The sequence below is a fragment of the Lemur catta genome, chromosome 1 (assembly GCF_020740605.2).
Source record: "Lemur catta isolate mLemCat1 chromosome 1, mLemCat1.pri, whole genome shotgun sequence".
Classification (NCBI taxonomy): domain Eukaryota; kingdom Metazoa; phylum Chordata; class Mammalia; order Primates; family Lemuridae; genus Lemur; species Lemur catta.
Window position 1 is genome coordinate 243412643 of NC_059128.1, and position 21428 is coordinate 243434070.

The window sequence follows — 21428 nt, forward strand, 5'->3', positions numbered from 1 at the left end:
TGACAGGGTGAAAAACATGAGAGGAAGACAAATAAGCAGAAAAAAGCATGTATAAATATGTGTGAGAAAGACAAGACAAGGAAGAGGGAAATTGGAAGTATCAGAGAAAGCTGAAGCTGAAATAAAGGGAATGGCTCATAATCTTGGGAATAAATGTCTTAAACTTTGTGTTCATTTAAGGTTGTCAACCCTTTTTTTCTTTTATTGAACATCCAACTTTATTTTCATATGGAATTAGTGTATGAGAGGTTTGTTTTTAAATTTTACTTCACAAATTTGTGCTTTTGATAAATTTTCTAACACTGTCTGAAAGTTCTTTCCACTTTAAAAAGTTTTAGTTAATTTTAAAAATATTTTTAGGCAAGGTCTTCTTCTGTTGTCCAAGTTAGAGTTCAGTGGCATGATCAAGCTTACTGCAGCCTGGAACTCTTGGGCTCAAGGGATCCTCCACCCTCAGGTTCTCAAGTATCTGGGACTACAAGCATGCATCACTATGTGGAGCTAAATTTTCTATTTTTTTGAGAGATGAGGTCTTGTTATGTTGCTCTGGTTGGTCTCAAACTCCTGGCTTCAAGTGATCTTCCTGCATTGACCTCCCAAAATGCTGGGATATTATAGGTATGAACCACCATGCCCAGTATCTTCCCATATTTAAAAGTTGCTTTACTTTTGTTATGACAGTGATTGCAACTGACACTCTCTACAAATTCTGCTGATTACCTGAGTGGACTTTCCTCTCTGCTAGTATTTTAGTAGGATATAATTGACCAATGACTGGAACCTGATATAGCAATATATGTAATTAATGGGAATAATTTCAATTGTTAAATACATATGTATTTAGAATGAACTTACTCCATAAAATTCCAGGTTACTAAATAGTTGAAAATTTTCAAATTCAATTTGTGAGTATGTGTGTACTTATTAAGTTATAAATAATTAAAAGAGCAGTGATATTTTCTGCATATTTATATATACACACACACAATCACACAGAAACCTGTCCACTTCTTGTCAGAGTAGGTGAAAAGATAAAGGAGTTAATATTTAACTGACGTACCTTAAGGTTTTAATCAGAGATCAGATTAATGAAAAACAATGGGTGTATATTTATCAGCATAATGAGAAATAATTCTAATATAAGAATCATTATGTCCTGATCTTTAAACCCAGTTTTAAATCATTTAATGTTCTAGTTAACCACAAGCTATCTTATAGTCATAATAATCAGGTTAATAAAAAATAAAATAATTTTAAAAGAACAATTCAATCTTAAAATTATTTTCCTTATCCATATGTACTTGTGAAAACAAAATATAAAGATTATTGAGTAATAGCTATTCAATTCCAACAAGGCTATTTTGACAGCTTGTACACTCAACTAAAATAATAGTCATTAAATAGAATTTTTAACTTTTTTTATCAATCATAATGAAGATTATAGAAGTCATTTCTCTTTTACCCATATTGTGAAAGAAATTGTGATTCTTTGAAAAGTGTTAGACTTTCTAAAATGGAAAAAAGAAAAACAATAGCACAGGAATTCCAATAATATAGGTAGCAATTCATTGCATTCTCCTTAATTTTGGAGATTTCATTTTCTTGTCTCAGAAAAGTGTTGTTTATATGAATTTGTTTTGAACATAAGTGTCAAACAATGGTACATCTGTGTGCTTTTGCCAGAAATGGAAAGTCTTGAAACTTAAATTCCCATAAGAGTGCCAGAAAATTCCCTGTAGGACAAATGGAAGCTGTTCTACTGGGCACTGTGGATTTGGATGTGTATGAGAATTTCAGGTTGTCCCAAAGAGTATTAAAGACTTCTGGAATCATAAATATCATTTCACTGTAGACAATTCTAGTTTCATCAATAGAAATCACACTTTATGCCACTATGTCCACAACCGGTGACACTTCTCACATGGTTCTACAAACTGCAGCTTACATATAAAATTTGTTGCTCTGAGTGCTTTCATTAGTATGATCTTCTCTTAAGTAGTCAAAACACTATTTGAATACGGCAGAAGTGTTAGATGATCTTTGGGAGCCAACCCCAAGGACAGTTGTTTTCCCCATGCAAATTGCACCTCAAATGGAGACATATACCTAGTTCCCCCATTTCAAGCTTAAATCTATTTGGAAATATTACTAAGCCAAGGCCAGAAGAAGAAGCAAATGAAAAAAAAAAAAAGACAAGGACAACAGTCAGAGGTAGCCTAGGTCTCTGCTTCCCAAACTGTAATGCCTATGAATTTCCTGGAGATCTTATCAAAATGTACATTTTGTTTCAGGAGTCTTCATTTCTTACAAAGTGATATCAGCCTGTGAACATTTACCACCAACAGAGCCTTCATTATTGGAGGACCTTCATTATCAGAGATCCTTGATCATTGGAGAAATGAAAAATGGAAAGTGTAACTGGTAGGCACAGAGAGAAGCAGGGAGGAGCCAAATGTGTCAGGGAGACCAGCAAGAGTAGGATATCAAGGGACCTTGGAGGGTAGTTCAGAGATTAGTTCTTTACCCCAACGTACAGAAAACCTATTGAAAGATTAATAAAAATTCAAAATGGTACTGAGATGTTCAGATTTTCCTTTAGAGCAACATGTTAATGAACATTCATTCAGAAATCATATATAATTTACTTATTATAAATTTATATTTTATATATGAATAGTGAAATTTAACTTTCTTAACAGTAAAAAGAATCCTGAAAAACAAAAAAAAAGTACCGTTACCTGGGTCATAGATGTTAGGTCGGTTATAAAGAAAAGGGCATATTTTATGATAGACTCATGAATCAGTTGTCATGTTTTCATAGAATTTTGCTAGAATAACATGAAAAAGTAGGAGAAATATAATATAGATTACACAGAAGTCACTGTGAAAACTCTGCAGATAGGTAAATAAAACAGGATGATATGCAGAGGCAGATAATAATATGACAAAAAATTAAATTAAATTGAATGCCCCCTTAAATTTTCTATGACTATCTCCTAACTCATTTTGTTGCCTGTCTTTGAGCACAAAATGTCTGTGTTGTCGTGTCTAGTATGGCTAGTTATTTCAATTTTAGCCATTTTAACAGTTAGGTTCTGGACTCTCATTGTGGTTTCAATTTGGATTTTTCTGATGTCTAATTATGTCCAGTATCTTTCTCTGTGCTTGTTTACATATGTATATCTTCTTTAGGGAAGTGTTTTTCAATATAATTAGATTATAAATGTCTCTTGTAATTGAATTAAAAAATTCTTTGTATGTACTGGATATAAGTCTTTTACCAGGTATATGATTTGAAAATTTTTTCTCAGGGACCTTGATTGCATTTTCGCCCAGAAGACATTGCTTTCATGCATTAAATTTATATTATGCTGATTGAACCTACTGATCAAGAAGTAGCAACTACCTAGATTTATAGGTGAGACAATTTTGTGCCAGAAGTTGGGAAATAAATCCAGCAAAAGTTCAGGAAGCTTCTATCTCTGTGGAATTTCTAGGGGTCCAATGGTATGGAACATGCTGAGTAACCAGTAAGCTAAAAGATAAGTTGTTGCACATCTGTCTTCATACAAACAAGAAAGTGGCCCAACACCTACTAGGCCTCTTTGTGTTATGGACACAAAATAACCTCATTTGGGTGTATTACTCTGGCCCATTTACTGAGTGACTTGAAAAGCTGCTAGCGTTTTTGTGGAGTTCAGAACTCAAGAAAGCTCTACTATAGGTTTGTGCTGCTGTGCAAACTGCTCTGTCTCATGGAACATATGACCCAGTAGATCTATGGTTGTTTGACATGGCAGTAGCAGATAGAAATGAACTTGGAGCACTTGGCAGACATGTATAGGTCAATAACAGCATAGGCATCAAGAATTTGGGAGCACTGTCTTGTCATTCTGTACCAGTAATTGTTCTCCTTTTGAAAAACAATTCTTTGTCGGCTCTAGGACTTACTAGACACTGAAGACTACATAATAGTCCATCAAGTTACCATGAGACCTCAAGAGCCCATCATGAGCTGGGTGTTTTCTGACTGATTGACCCAGATATTTGTGCATGCACAACATTCCATCATTGAATGGAAGATATATTTATGCCATCTGGCCTTAGCAGGCCCAGAAAGCACAAGTACATTACTTGAACATGTGGCCCAAATGCTCATCATGGTTAATCCTGCTACATTGCCTTCTCTCTGACAGCCTTCACCTATTGTCTCATGGAGAGTTAAGTGCGATCAGTTGACATTGGACAGAAAACTTGGGCCAGGATGCAGATGGTTCTGCAACATATCCAGACACTTCTGAAAAGTGGAATGCTGCAGCACTATAGCTTCTTTCTGGGACATCCCTGAAGGACAGTGGTAAAGGGAAATCTTCCCGACTGGAAGAATTCCAAATGATGCACCTGATTGTTCAATTTGCTTCAAAGCAGAAATGAAAAGACATGTAATTATATACCAAGTCATAGCTCATGGCTAATGGGTATGCTGGATGGTTAGGGACTTAGAAAATTGGTGACAAGAGAATTTGGAAAAAGTACTTGCTCTAATTGGACAAGAATCATGTGAATATTTGCTGTAGCTTGAATATGTCCCTTCCAAAATTCAGTTTTTGAAGCTGAATGGCCAGTCTGATTTTATCAAGTGGTGGGGAAGTTAGAGGTCATTACATAATAAGAGTTTCTTTCCATTTGACTAGGCTTATAGCCCTTAGAGCAAAGCTTCATGCATCATTCAGTTTCCTTGCCCTGCTGGCTTTGGCCATGTGAGGACACAGTGTGTCTCACCCTAAGAGGAGTGTTCAAGACATCGTCTTGGAAGCATATACTTGACCCCCATCAAACAACCAAAATAGCCTTGATTTTGAACTTCCAGAATTATAGGAAAATGAATTTCCTTTCTTTATAAATTGCACAGTCTCTGGCATTCTGTTGTAGCAACACAAGCAGTCTAGGACAGAAATTGGTACCAAATAGTGGGGTGCTGATATAACAAATCACTAAAATGTGGAAGTGGCTTTGCAGCTGGGTAATAGGTAGAAGCTAGAACAGTTTTTCAACAAATGCTGGAAAAATCCTAAATGAAGCATTAAGGGTGATTCTGGTGAGGGCTCAGGAGAAGAGATGAGCAACACAGAAAACATCAGTTTTCTTAGAAATTGCATAAGTGGTCATGAACAAAATGTTTGTAGAAATGTGGATAACAAAGAATATTCTAATGATTTCTTAGATGGAAATGAGAAATATTTTACTGGAAATTGAAGTAAAGGCCATCCTTAATATAAAGCGGCAAAAACTTGCCTAAATTGTCTTCGTGTCCTAGGACTTTGTGAAAGGCAGAATTTAAGAGCAATGAACTAGAAATATTTGGCAGAAGAAACCTCTGTGCAATAAAGTGTTGAGGGTGCTGCATGGATTCTCTTAATTGGTTACAATCAAATGCAATTAGAGAGAAACTATTTAAAGATACAACTAAAATTAAAAGGGAAACAGAACATAAATATTTGCAAAATTCTCAGCCTGGTCATATATAGAATACAAAGGCCTATTTAGGAGAGAAAATCAATGGTGTTGCCAAGTGACCCTTTATTAAGGAAATTAATTTTGTTAGAAGAAATTTGGGTGTTATCATCAAGACTATAGTAGAATGACTGAGAATGCATTTCAGAAATCTTTGAGGCTGCCATATCCAGAAGGGGCCCAGGGTGCCAGGGTCTTGAGGGTAGAATGCTTTCAAAGTAGGAGCCCAGGGCACTTGTGAAATCTTGGGGCTCATTTCACAATGGTACCTCTAGTTGCTGCTTCTTGAATTCTGGCACGGTACTTCTCAGCCATCCTAGATGTTAGGTGGGCTCAAGTGCAGCTTGAGCTACTTGCCCAGAGGCACAGGCAGTAACATGGGCAATGTCCATGTGGTGCAAATTTTGCAGGCATGCAGAGTGTAACAACTGTGGAGGCATAGCTTGCCCCACCTAGACTTCAAAGGATGTCTCAGGTAACCCTTGGACCAAAGAATGCCCCCCCCAGGACAATTCCTAAACTTTCTGTGGAGGTAGGACTGCCCCCAAGATCATAGACCTGTAGAGACCCCAACATGTCATGCTACCCAGGGAGACCTACAGGCACTAGACTCTAGCCCATGAGAGATGTGGTATGGGACACACTCAGAAAAGCCATGAGGGTGGCATTCCTTGGAACCTTAGGGACCCAAAGCCCACCCACTATGTTTGGAAGATGAGACATGGAGGCAAAGGTTATAGCCAAGTTTTAAGACTTAATATTGTTTGCCCTATTGGGTTTTATAATTACTTAAGATCTGTTACCCCTGTTTTCTTTCTTTTTTCTCCTTTTTGGCATAGAAATATCTGTTCTGAGCCTGTTTTACCATTGTATTTTGAAAGCATGTGGCTTCTTTGATTTCATGGGTTTACAACTAGAAGCAATTTGCTTCAGAATGAAACATATCTTTGTGTCTCACCCATATCTGATTTATGTGATATCTAGATAAGACTCTAAACTTTAGACTTTGGGTTGATGCTGGAATGAGTTAAAATTTTGTGGTCTATTGGGATGGAATCAATATATTTCCCATCAGGGAAGGACATGAATATTGGGAGGGCTATGGGCAGAATGCCATGGATTGATTGTGTCCCCTCCAAGATTCAAGTGTCAAAACACAGTCAATGTGATGCTATTAAGAAGCATTCCCTTTAAGAGGTGATTAGGTCATGAGGGACCAAGGCCCTTATAAAGAGCTTCACACAGCATTTGGTTTACTTGTCCTTCTGCCTTCCACCATATGGGCACATAGCTTTCCTCCCCTCCAGAGGAAATAAGGGACGTTCTTAGACACAAACAGCAGTCCCCTGATAATGAAATCTGATGGTACCTTGATCTTGGACTTCCCAGACTCTAGAATTCCAAAAAAGTAAATTTCTGGCCTTTTTATTATAAAATACATAATCTATATTCTGTTATAAGAGCATGAATTAGCTAAGACAATGTTTGTAGCTCATGTGAAAGTTTACCAAAGGGTTATCTCAGCAGAGGTGTGTTTTAGGAATCAAGAGGATAGGATGATCATTCTGTGGACACCAGTTGGCTTCCAGTGACCGTGATGGTAGATATGGAGGTTATGCATGGGATCAGCAATACAGACTTCCACTTACCAAAGCTGACCTATCTAGGGACATTGCTAAGTGTCAAATCTACCAGCAGAAGTAACCAATACTGGGTCCCAAATAAGTCACCATTCACCCAGGTGGCCTGTTGGTTACACTGGACTGCTTTTTGTCATGATAGTGTTTCATTTCTAGTGGAATAGATTCTCTGGATACAGAAATGCCTTCCCTATACACAATGCTTCTGTCAAAGCTAATATCCATGGACTTTCAGAATGTTTTATTAGTTGTTACGGTACTCCACACAGCCTTCCTTCTGATCAAGGAAATTACTTCACAGCAAATAAATTCCAGAATTAGGATCATGTTCATGGAAATCACTGATTTTACCATATTACTTTGTTCCCCACTATCCTTAAACAGCCAGTATTATAGAACTATGGAATGAATTTAAGACTCATTTGCAGTACCAACTATGTGGGATACTTTACAGGACTGAAGGAAGATGCTCCAGAAGGCTGTACATTATCTGAAATAGCTTCCAATATATGGTGCTGTTTCTCTCATAGGCAGGATTCACAGGCCTAGAAATGTAAATGGTCAAACTGTGATTGAGACCACTCACCTCTAGTGACCCACTAGCAAAATTTGCTTCTTGTTCCTGCACTTTCACACTCTGCTGGCCTAAAAGTTTTAGGTCCAAAGGGGGAATATTTATTCCAGGATATACCCCATCATTCAATTAAACTGTAAGATTTCCAGCTGGCCATTTTGATCTTCTCATTCCTCTGAATGAATAGGTAAAGAAAGAAATGACTATGCTGATTTGGGTGATCCTGACTACTAAGGAGAAGTTGGACTACAAATGAACAATGGAGGTAAAGAAGACTATGTCTGGAATATAGAAGATACATAGGAGATCTCTCAGTGTTACCCTCTGGTTAAGGTCTATTGAAAACTTAAACAACTCAATCTATGAAGGACAATTATTGACCAAGAATCATCAGGAATAAATGGGTCACCACATCTGGGAAGAAACTACCACCACTGAAGTGCTTGCTGTAGGAAAAGAGAATAGGAAATGAGTAGTTGAAGAAGTTCATAAATACCAGCCTTGAACACATGATCAGTTACTGGAATGAGGACTATAATTGTCACAAATATTTTCTCCGTTTTTGTAATCAATGTGTGTATACATATATATGCACATATATAATATATACATAGCAAATATTCCTCTCATATTCCTTTATCAAATATTCCTTTATCACATCATGTAAGATGTGTTGATTTTATATCATAGATAGTTTGTAAATACTGTTAATATTACATCATAGTACTTCAGTTGCCAGATGTCAAAGAGAAGAATGAACATTACCTAAAGACTTAACCTCCTCTTCAAAGAAGGTGTTCATGAGTTGACAGTTATATGCAAGATAATTGCATCATTTAGCCAGTAATGTGATTCCTTTGTCTTTATTTTCTGTCATTAAGTATGGTTTAAGAAGGTGCCTAAGGGTGCCAAGTTGACAATGGGGAGACTTGAGATGGACATTTTTATGTGTCACCTTGACTTGGCCATGATATGCCCAGATAACTGGTTAGAAATTCTTTCTGGATATATCTTGAGCCTGTTTCCAGAAGAAAATCACACTTGAATTGGTGGACTGAGTAAAGTAGAGCGTACTCCCCAATGTGGATGGGCTTCATCGGATCCATTGGGGGCCTGAATGGAACAAAAAGGCAGACGAAAGTTGAATTCACTTCTCTCTTCTTGACTGATTGAGCTGGGACATGGTTGTTCTTCTGCCCTTGGTGTTTCTAGTTATCAGGCCTAGCTATAAAGCCTATTTAGTTAGGAAATCTATACCACGAACTCTATGATTCTCAATTTTTTGCTTTCTTGGGTCTCCAGCATGAAGATTCCAGATGTGCTATTTTTTAGCCTCCACGATAGCATGGACAAATACCTTATAATAAATTAGTATCTTTCAAAATCTTTCTCTCTGTCTCTCTTGCATTCTCTTTCTCTCTGTCTCTGTCTCTGTCTCTCTCTCTCTGTATATATATATATATATATATATATATATATATATATACACATACACACACATACACACACAACACATATATTTGTGTGTATATAGATATATTCTCTCTATACACACACACACACACACACACACACAGAGACACACACACTTATATCTATTGATTCTCTTTTTCTGGAGAACCCTAATATAAATGTTTGCTATACACTTAGTGAATTTATTTATTTTCACTCAAAAGCAGAGGGAAAACCCTTGATGCCACAGTTAGCTATTGCCCTCAAATACATCTTACTTTAAAGGTTTCTTCTAACAATATACAAACATCACATCATTATAGCACTTGGAACAACTTCCGTATGAAAATCTTAGAGAATAATGGTTCAAAGGTTGGTTCATCTTCACAGGTTTTTTCTAAAGGACAGTGGTCCTTCCCAGTCACCTTACTGATATGTGACTATATAATTTGATTTTCAATCATTACTATCAGTCTTCCACCTCATGAAAAAGTAATAAAAAACATCACAGTATTTTACCCTTTGAAACAGGTACCCTGTTGAGTTCTTCAACCACCTGCCCCAAACAAGGACAAATGTACAAAGCAGAGAAAGGAAACCTTTATAATAATTGTATACTGCTATAATGATTATAGGATGTGTAGAAATTTTATTTTGACTGATCTCTGAACAACCTGAATGAGTAAAAGTTTGCTTAACTGATTATTTAAAAACAATTGTTCTCTAAGTGTGCTTTCAAACCAAGAGCAAAAACATTGCTGAATCAAAAACTCTACTGATAGAGCTTATCAATCTATGTTTTTAAAAGTTCTCCCGGTGATTACAGTTCCCACTGATGTTTTGGAAACATCGTTTTAACAGAAGCAAACAAATAAAAGGAGTCTAGACAAAAGAGGTTCTGATGGACACCCAATATGCATAATACTTAAGATTCTACCATAGCTAGTTCACAACCCAGACTCTGAGAAATATTGTTTTAGTTTTGATTGGTGGTTGTTAATTTTTTCCTAATTCCTAATTACATTATTTGTTTCAGTACAGTCTAGAATTATTATGTTAGTAATTTCCTGAATAGTAGAGAGTATTATAAAATGATGAGAAAAATATCTCTATACATTTGCATAAGTAGAGAGAAACTATAAATTCATCTAAATCTCCAGATTGAGGAATGAATACACCTTAATTCTTAATCCTGTTAATAACTGAGAATATTTCTATCATGTTACTAGCGTTTCAATGGGATAGTTTTTAATGCAATATCAGCAGTATGCCAGAAAACTGGGTGAACATAGCAAATAGAATATTATAATTTATATATAAACATTCATTAAATAATATATATGTAATTATATGTAGTTTCTTTTTATACAAAGCAGAATATCTAGTCTAAAATGCAGGCTTTGTACAAGTGTATATTTTACTTTTTCTATAACATCGCACTATGGGACAAAAATTATTTACTAAAGGGAATAAATCTATGAAGGAGATAACAAAGGTATCACATGAAGAGAATAGAGATTTTGTTGAATTTCAGTAAAGTATAAAGTAGTTGAGATTGTACTGAAAGACAAACCAGAGAAGAGGAATCTGAGGACTAGACATGTACAAGAGAAAGCTGCAGATGAAGTTTGAGTTTCTGAGAAGCTCTCAACTTGCCCTTCCATATTCACTCAATCTAAAGTAGGAAACACAAACTACATAACTAACCCTACTCTCATAGTTTCACATCTATCTTCTCATTCAAGGAAGAGGCTAGTTAGGAAAATAGACTTTAAAAAAGGCAGAAGAAAGAGACACTGTACGCTTTTAATACCAATCTAGTCTTTGGGTCATAACAAAAAATGAATGAGCAAAACTCTACATTATATTGACAAGAAGCCATTAGTACAATGGAAATACCATAGAGTAATAAAAATGAACAATATAAGGACATGCAATAATATGTATGCTCTAGGATGAAAGAATAACAGCAGCTGATTGTCATCCATTTACTCCCTTCCTGGTGATTGCAGGTATCTCTCAGAGGAACAAAAAAAAAGACCATGGCCTGCTCACCCTAACAGAAACCCAACCAATATAGGGTATAGTGATATGAGTGTCCAGACTACACAGTTCTATTCACTGTATGATTTATCATACTCAAGTTCTTCTCAGAGGAGCTTAACAATTTTACCTTTTGATGTATTTATAAAGCTACATGAAGAACATATGACTTGTAAAATGTTTTCCTTTGTTTTCTACTTTAAATACTATAGTATGAGTGGAACACATGATTAAAATTTTATGTATGTTTTCATATAGATAAAAATATTCTAAGTTTATTAAATAAAAACACATTAAATCATTAGAAAGCTAGGACAACTGCATTTGCAAAAAAACATTCAACAAGAACAAATTTATACCTACATCTAACCTGCAAAATTTTGTGTCTGTTTTACTAAAAAGAGAAGAGATATTGCTATAAGACCTAAATTTTTCCCTTTAATGTTTTTTTCAATGAATCTATGACTTGCTTATTTCTCAGGCTATAGATAACTGGATTTAAGAAAGGAATTATAACAGTGTAAAACAGAGAGTCTATCATGTCTCGATCATTAGATTGTAGAGATGCAGGGAGCACATACATGAAGAGAAGAGGGCCATAGTATAAAAACACAGATAAGGTGTTAAAAACACAGGTGGAGAAGGCTTTCCTTATGCCTTTGACTGACTTCTTTTTTAAGATTGTAAAGAGAACAGATGTATAAGAGACAAGAACAATCAGAATGGTGAACGCTTGAATTGAACCAGCGAAAATATAAACCAGGAGATAATTAATAGAAGAGTCACTACAAGAAATCTTTAACAATGGGATAATGTCACAGAAAAAGTGATGTACTATGTTAGAATTACAGAAGGTTAATCTGAATAAAAAACCTTCATGAATAGTGGCATGAAGAAAGCCACCTAGGAATGACAAGATTAATAGCCGGATGCATAATGCATTGGTCATAATCACTGGATAGAGTAATGGTTTGCATATGGCTACATAGCGATCATATGCCATTGCTGCCAAGAGAAAACTTTCTGTGGTTACACTGATTACAAAGGAAAAAAATTGTACCATGCATTCAGAGAAAGACATTATCTGACCCTTGGCAAAGAAGTTGACCAGCATGTTGGGGGTCACTGTGGATGATAACCAAGTATCCACAAAGGCTAAATTTCCAAGGAATAAATACATGGGGATATGAAGGTGAGGGTCATTCCAGATGAGAGTAATCAAACCAAGGTTCCCTACAATGGTGACGAAATATATCATCGAGAATGCCAGGAACAGGGGGATTTTCAAATCTGATTGATATGTAAGTCCTGTGAGAACAAACTCTGTCAGCAATGTTGTATTTTCTTGTTCCATGTCCTCACTTGGTGTACTCTGAAATAAAATGCAATAAATGTAAGACATGTATATTCATTAATATTTAATAAAATTTGATTGGGGGAGGGGATTTGAAACAAAGCAAAACAATTATCAGATCACCCTTTAATTTTACTTTTTGCTACTATACTGAAGGATACTTTTTAGGAAATAGAAGAAAAGGAAGAAAATACAATTACTTTCAATTCAAAAACTGCACAGCAGATTCAGAGAAAATGAGATACTTTCTGTTTATGTGCCAAATTTGTGGGTACACGATTGAATATGGTAAGGAAATCCTGTGTCTCAGACATGGATTGAGCATCAAGGGAAAAGATATTGGAAGATCTAGGATTAATAAAGGAATTAAGTGCCAGGATGAGGATCTTGAACTTTAAGTCTCACGCAATAGTCATGCACTGAAAACTTTTCAAATAGGGAGTGGCTTTATGAGATTTTTAAAAATGAAATATTTGATAGTATAGAAAACAGACTGCAAGTACTGGAAAATGGAGTCAGGGTTACTAACCAGGAAGCTGCTACTATTTTCCAGGGTTTCCCCTAAGGCAGATTAAACAACAGAATTCTCTGAGGGAGCTGTTTGTGAGAAATATAGATTACAAGGTAATATTGCAGAAATAGACATAGTAGTAAAAGAATGGAACCTAGGAACCTTAATTTTGAAACAAATGATTCAAATATATGTGAAGTGATTGGACCATGGGAGGTATGGAAATGATGGAATAATGAAATAGATTCAAAGAATTCAGAATATAGAGTCATTAGGACTGGTGCATATTCTTTGTGGAGGGGATAGTTAGTGAGGGAGAGTTCAATCACTTGGTTACAGGGTAGAAGTACATCGAAATTGAGATTGAGGACTTAGGGGCATCGGCAAAATGTGGAAGGATGGTCCTCCAAACATTTAGGTGAGATGTGCTTAGTCGCATACATCCATTAAATCTCAAAAAAAAAAAATGACTTTGGAATCATGGGAATCAGTGAAGGCATAGTTACAGACAAGCTATCGATGTCAGACAAAGGGACAAAGAGAAAGGTAGACACTTGAGGAAGTTATATTAGAGAGGTGAAAAAGTATACACTGTAGTTCCCTTTTGCTTTCTACGGTTTCAGTTATCCGTAACCACTGCAGGCTAAAAATATTACATACAATATGATATTTTGAGACAGAGAGGTCACATCGACATAAAGTTTACTAATTATAGTGTTATAATTGTATTTTATTATTTGTTATTGTTAATATCTTTCTGTGCCCAACTCATAAATTAAACTTTATCACAGCTAGTGTGTATAGGAAAAAACATAGTATGGTATATATAGGGTTCAGTACTATTTGATGTTTCAGGAATCCACTAAGGGTCTTGGAACATATGCCCTGCAAATTAGAGGAGACTATGGCATATGTCATTTATTAGATGACCAAAACCTGATCCCCTTTTCTACCAGGTGATTCTTGGTGGTGAACAGAGGCTATCACCCACTCTAGAAGCCAAAAAAGCTAAGACATTTTCCCATCCCCTTTGCACCTAGAATAAGGGGATTTGATCTATGTTTGCTCAGTCAAATCCTCTCAGACTAGCTTTGGAACATGAAAAGAGAGAGACAGTCACAAAGTCAAAGGAATTTTGGTGGCAAAAAAAGCCAAAGCAGACATATCAAGCCTCCAGCAAATTCATCCTCTATCCACAATGACACTGACATTGTCAGGACATCTGAAAGTCAGCAGCAGTGAAAGCAGCTTTCACTGAGCAAATGTTGGGCCATGATTTTTGCTGTTAACCAGCTGTCCTGCTTCCTTCTTGTAATGCCCATTTTTTCTAGTTGGCTCTTCAAACCATAGCAACTTTTCTGTGTTAGAGACAATATCCATTCAATAAACTGATTTCCTATTGCAACCAAGGCTATGACTCACAAACGAAAGACTAAGGAGAGGCCAGAAAAGGATACCAAGCAGAGTGGTCAGAGAAGCAGGAGGGATGCTGAAAATCTGAGTGTGTGGACATAAAAACAAGACAGGTATTCAAGAAGGACAGAATGCAGTACAGGACCACATGCCAAAGTAAATGCTCTAGTAGAATAAGGAGTGAACAGAGATCATTGAGTGGAGAAATTAGGAAATAATTAGAGGCTTTATTGGGAGCAGTTTCCATTTTATGATAGAATTAAGGTCAGAGAATAATGAGTATTAAATAGGTAACAAGTGACACAATATACTTCCTCTCATATCTCTTTGAAAACTTTTATTAAAAATTCTGTAGAAAAAAATTTACGTTTGTCCTTGACAGCAGACAAATGCCATTTATTCTCGTTTCTTAAAGTGCTCCATCTTATTTCATTTATTGTGTCACTTGTTATCAATTTAATACTCATTATTCTGTGACTTTAAGGCTGAAGACTAAATAAAGGGGAAAGTTCATAGGCCTGGGAGTGGGGAGTAAATATTTGTCTTAACCCTAAGATTATTAAAAGATGTCAACCCTGAGATTCTTTTCTTTTTTTGTTACTCAAAATGTAAAGTTTATGTTTTTTTGGTATTTTGGCATGAAAGAGAGATCTGATATTAAATTTTACCTTACAAACTTTGTGTTGTTCATAAGGACACTAACACTGCCTGAAACTTCCTCAAATAATTAAAAGTTGTTTTATCTTTGTTATTACAATGATTACAACTGACATTGCCTCGGAATCTTACTGATTTTACTAGTTGAGAACATTTTTTTGTCCACCAATTTTTTTAGCAGAATAAAATAAAGTCAAAGATTGTAACCTGATACAGCTTTATAAATAGCAAAGCCAATAATTCAAGTTGTTAAATGTATTTTTATTTCATATGGCTTCCTTTTATATAATCCTAAATCACTAAATATCTAAAAATTTTCAAATTAAAGTTTTGTATGAGTACTTATTAAGTCACAAATACTGCAATTTAAGAAGCATTAAACTGATCATTGGACAGATACTTTCTCCATATTTCCTACTACTAGGATGTACATAATTATGTATATTATTAGTATTTATATATAACACTAAGATAAATCGCTATCACAAGTGGGTGAAATGATATAGGAGCTAATGTTTAAGTGACTTATCTTAAAATTTTGTTCAGAATATATATTTATTTCAACAGCATGGAGTTTTATATTTGAATCATCAGAATGATTGGTTATATAAGAATCATTAAGACATGAATCTTTAAATCTAGTTTTAAATTATTTATCTTTTCAATTTATCAGAACTTATCTTATAAACTCATTACAGTTAGATAATCAAGATAAAAGGAACATTGTTAAAGGGGAAAAATCAGTCATAACTATTTTGCTTGTCCAGAGTAAGTAATGAAAATAAAATATACAGAAAATGTACTATTTGCTTTCTATTTCTCACCTGTGCCACCTATTGTGCCATCTTATAAATCCAATCTAAAATTATTATAAATTAAACAGCATTTTTAACTTTCTATATATAAGATGGTAAGTAATATAAAAATCATTTCTCTCTTACCTGTATCTTAAAAGAAATTGCATAGATCCTTTAATAGTGTTAGGCTAACCTGCAAAAAATACAATAGCATAGGGATGCCAGTAACAAAGGTAGGAATTTCTTGCACAGTGATTCATTTTGTGAGCTTCATTGCCCAAGCTCAGAAACATGTTGTGTATGTAAGTTTGCTCTGGACACAAGAGTCAACCAATGGTACAACTGTGTGCCTTTGCCAGAAGAGGAAGGAGTGGAAAACTGAAATTCCCATAAGAACACCTGAAGATTTCCTGTAGGAAGATAAAGTGAAGCTCTTCTACTGGTCACTGTGGATTTGGACAAATTGTCCCACAGGTCATTACTGTCTTTGAAATGATAAACATCCATTAACTATAGGCAGTTCTTTTAACAACTGATATTACATTTTATGCCACTATTTTCCACCACAGGTGACACTTGTGATATGTCCAGGCAACCCTCAGTTTATATATGTAAAATTTGTTTCTTTGATGACCTTAATTAGTATGATCTCATCTAAGCTCATCAAAACATAATTTTAATGTGGCCAAAGATCTGGATTTCTTTTAGGAGCCAGCTCCAGGTAAAGTTGTCTTTCTCATGCAAATTGCAGGTCAAATCAAGACATATACTGGTTCCCCATGTTTTAGGTGATTGAAATCCTATTAAGGCAAAGGGGGAGGAGCCAAGGAAAAACAAAGAGAAAGGAACTCAGTAGGATGAGCAATGATACTGAGCATCTTTTCTAGTTCTTATTTGTCATCCATATTTCTTCTTTGGTTATTTGTCTGTTTAAAACTTTGGCACATTTTTAAATTATATTTTGTTATTATTGAGTTCTAAGACCTCTTTACATATTCTGGATACAAACACTTTATCAAATATACAACTTGCAAGTATTTTCTGATAGTGTATGAGTTTTTTTTTTTTAAATTTTAACAACGTTTTTGAGAAGCAAAAACTTTGAATTTGGATAAAGTTAATATATCATTTTTTTCCCTTTACAGTTCATGCCTTTAGTGTTGTATTTCTAGGTTGTATATTTAGGACTATGATCTCTTTAATTCAATTTTTGAATATTATCAGGACCAAAGTCGCTTTTTGCTCATGTATATGTTATTGTTCCAACATCATTTGTCATAAAGCCTATTCATTCTCCACCGAATTACCTTTGCACCTTTGTTCAAAATCAGCTGTCCATATATCACGGGTTTCTTTCTGTATCTCTGTTCTATTCACTTTATTTGTCTATCTTTACAATAATTCCACACTGTCTTGACACTGAAGTTCTAAATTTAGTCTTAGAATCAGATAGCAGTAGACCTCCACAACTGTTCTCTTGCAAAGTTGCTTTTGACTATTATGCATCTTTTGAATTTTCCATGAGACTATTATATTCATGCTGAAACTTGCTATAAGAAATCTTTCAGGGATTCTGGTAAGGTATTTTATTAAATATATAGATGCATTTATGGAAAATTTATATTCTCCAACATTGAGTCTTTTGACCTAACCACTATACATCTTTCTATTTATTTAGAACTTCTGTAATTTCTCTGAATATTTTTATTTTTCACCATGCAGGTCTTCCATATCTGTTCCTTTAAAATTCTGGCTTCTCTGTATTCACTGAATTTTAGTTTTTACAAGTAATCAATTCAAGTAACTAAGGTATTGAGGCGAAACAGTATTTCCACATAAAGAACTATTAACATGCTCCATTTTTCTGTAAATATATTGGGCGAATTAAAAAACATTATCAAAACAAAATTGTTTTTTCACAGCCATAGATCACTGCATATATATTTACAAAAAGCCATAAACATGCATCTCTCCTTTATTTGCAGGACTTACATAGAATTTTGAACATTAAGGCAATGACAGTTCTAAAACAGAATGAAATTCTAACTTAAGGCTTGATGTTTGTTTTGAAACCCATATTCATAGGAAACTGTGACCAAAGCAAACTTTTATCCACTAGGTAAAGCTCCTCTGCCCAGGACATGTTATTTATCCATTACCAACACTTCTTTTGTATTAGAGGTATGAGATGGGAATTAGTCGCAAAACCATCAATTTACTTTAAGGAATCATTAGTCCTCTGTTAGGTTTTATTTTGAGGATTTAGCCATCAGCACCAGAACTCTGTGCATTTTTTTTTATATAAATTTAGAGAAGTTAGAGGCTGCACTGATTCTTACCTGCCTAAAACTTGGCAAACAACTGAGAATTCAGGATTTCCTAAATACAGAAAATCCCCAAAGCATACTTGATCCTGCGCCTGTCTTAAACACAGAAAGTGTTCTCAATTATTTGAACAATATGTTAAACTTTGTTTTCTTCAAAGAAGACTGTTTGGTATTACTCTCTTTAGAAAAATTAAGCAGCTATATGCAGAATACCGTATTTTAGATGGATCTATTCTATAATTGCTAGCCTCAAGCCAGAAAGAGTATCCTAGCTTGAACAATCTCTTTTGTTATTCAAGGAAAAGATGATTAGTGGTAAATGGAAGAAAATTCACTTTAAAATAATGATAGATTACAGTCTTGTCTTATCAAGCTTATTAGAAGCGCAAAGTGTTGAAATCTAGGGAGGGAATGTCCTTTTCTCTTCCCACTCTTCTATAACATTTAGAGTGAAAAAACTCAGATCCAGCCTGTGGGTACACTTTGCCAGAGCTCCACTCTGGCCTACTGTGAAGAACAGACAGAATATTGGAGGAACACACCCCAGATTGAGCTAAGAGTCAACCCCATATTCCCATGGTTCGGATGAATTACTCTGATATAGAAGGATCACTATTTATGCTAAGTTCTTGCCGCTCTTTCTACAGGGAGTAATTTTATAACAACAAACCTCTTATGATGAAAGTACTATACACTTATGTTGGTATAATAAGAGCTCATGCAGAGAAGAGTAGTACTGACTACATGAAAACTACCTCAAAAGCCAAAGACAGCTGTAGTTTTCCTTAGTGTTTTGAAATCAGAAAAGAGATTTCCAAGCAGATGAAACTGTAGGTTGCAGGAATCTAAAACCACAGAAACACTGTTGTTTAAATCTGATGGTGGCAGCATCAGATTTCTTTACATATTACTAGGGAGAAGCAGAATTTTCTAAGTAGAATCAAAATATTTTAGTTGCAATTTAAGTTAAGTATGTTACACTTCAACTAAACGATGTTGGAGATTTGAAAAGTTTATACACTAGTACCTGGTAACTTTGGCTTCAGGTAAATGACTCTATGGGTTTTATGGGTTTGAAACACATGTTTTTTAAAGACGGAAAAAGGAGCTTTGAAAGTGCAAATGTAGGCAACATGAAAATAATTATTTTTAGATCTACATCTTATACTTTATAATACACTCACATTTATACCCAAATTTCATGTTTACAAGTATGAAAGGCAAAGAGCAGCAAAGAATCTAAGCATTTGCATCATTGACTACATTCAACAGAATTAATATTGCTGTCCTTTTTCGCAATTTCTAAATCCAGAAGGAAACAGTAAAAGCCCTCGCATACATACTCTTCGTTGTTGAAGTTGGAGACTCTGTGTATTCAGCATACACTGGGTTTCTAAAGAGCTGAACTGAGACTGCTTCGTGTTCCAGGCCAAATTGGCTGGAAGAAAGTGTCCCTTGCAGTTTGAGGTTCATTGTTGGTGAAGCACAAAATCCCCACGGTTTCAAAACCGGAGCTCATGGACTCTGAGTCTGTACTGTTCAACTGAACTTTAGTTTCTACAGCAGGTATGTTTTAGCAGCACAAATTTTTGGTGTCTGTGTGAAGAATCAGTATTTATGGAAAAGGTGGAGTGTTTCAGAATACTTCCTAGAGGCAAATGAGTGCTACTGTCTTTAAAGAAATATAAGTATGTGTCTGCATATCACACATGTCAAGGCCTAAGAAGTTAGAATTTCCCCTACATCTATGAGACTGAGCAGAGGTGCCTGAGGGTAGAAAGTTATTTTGGGTCTCTGTGTCCAGTGATTTCAAGATTTGCTTAGCGTTCATTGTGCTAAATTCTCTCTCTTCAGTTTGAATCTGGATATTTGAGGCTGAAAAAGAACTCTTTGATTTTAAAATCTGTTCTGGGATTCTGGGTTGGGCCAGATGGGAGCTGAGTGTCATGTCCAGGATTCATGTCAGGTCCAGGATTGGTGTCAGACAATATACTATGGTTATCCAATGTCTGACAAGGGAGGTTATTTGACAAGGTGTTTTCTAAATACTTAGTAAATCTGTGGTTTGTGTCTGATTATCTGTCATGTTCTGTGACGGAAGCACACTATTCTATGCACTGAAATTTATAATTGTTGCAGATTTCTCGGTATCTTAGGGTCATTCTGAGATAGCAAACCATGACTTACTGTCTCTGCTACTAAACTGTAGCTTATATTGTAAAGTTATCTATAGCGACATCATATGATGAAGGAACATTCTCAAAAATGTCTCTGCACATTCTGGGTTGGTCCATCTGTATGTGGTAATCTGTGGGTCTTTGAGTCCCTTTGGCTTGAGTTTCTCCGGAGACCCCACCTGACTGGAAACAAGCATCTATGAACTCATCAGTCTGAGCACCTATAGATGACATTATCTTACAGCTGAAAACTTATGGGAAGAGACACTGAGAATCAAACAACAAATCAGTTTGAGGACAAGACCAGGCAAAGTTGTCAGGGCTAGCCCACTGTGAAGAAGGTATAAAGCTGTATGAGGCATAAGATAGTTCTGTCAGTATGTTCATTGAAAAAAATCCGATCTTTTGACATGTGTTCCCTAGTTCCTGTAAAGAATTAGATGAATTTTTACCCAAGTTCACTTAAACATCCGTACTAACAGGCCCAATTTTAGAAAAAGGTAGGTTCTCCTTAGGAGAGCAATCCTTTAGGAGAGCAATTCTATGAATCTAGACCATGGATAAGTGTTCATATTGACAAGGGCAGTAAGTGCACAGCCCCTGTGGCAGAGCCCCGAAGGGCACTTAACACCACAGGCTGGGTAGAGGAGAAGGCTCTGGGCACAAAACAGGCATAAGAGCAAACTGCATCACTGGTAGTTTACCAAATCCAATTTGGGCTTTGGAAGAAGAAACTTCTGGGTATATTTTTAGAGGTGTCAAAAGAGTCTGCTTTCTGGTAGTAGAGCTGCAAGAGGCTTCAAAAGATGCTACTAGCCTCATTTCTAAAAATTCTAGTTCTTGAGTATCTGGTCTAGGGATTGGCTGGTTGCTCAATTATTCGATGGTCTTACTGGACAGCATCTGGCTATGCAGACAGTTCTCCATTTTCATTTTCTTACTAGGTGGAACCCTGTACTCTTCATGAAT

General features: G+C 35.5%; 1 protein-coding gene across 1 annotated transcript; it reads right to left on the minus strand.

Annotated features, from left to right (window-relative positions):
* Nucleotides 1-11647: 11647 nt before the first annotated feature.
* LOC123642389 (olfactory receptor 5H8-like) lies at nt 11648-12598 on the minus strand. Its single transcript, XM_045557446.1, has one exon. It carries the CDS (start codon nt 12575-12577, stop codon nt 11648-11650), a length of 930 nt encoding a protein of 309 aa, XP_045413402.1. The 5' UTR covers nt 12578-12598.
* Between the last annotated feature and the right edge of the window lie 8830 nt (nt 12599-21428).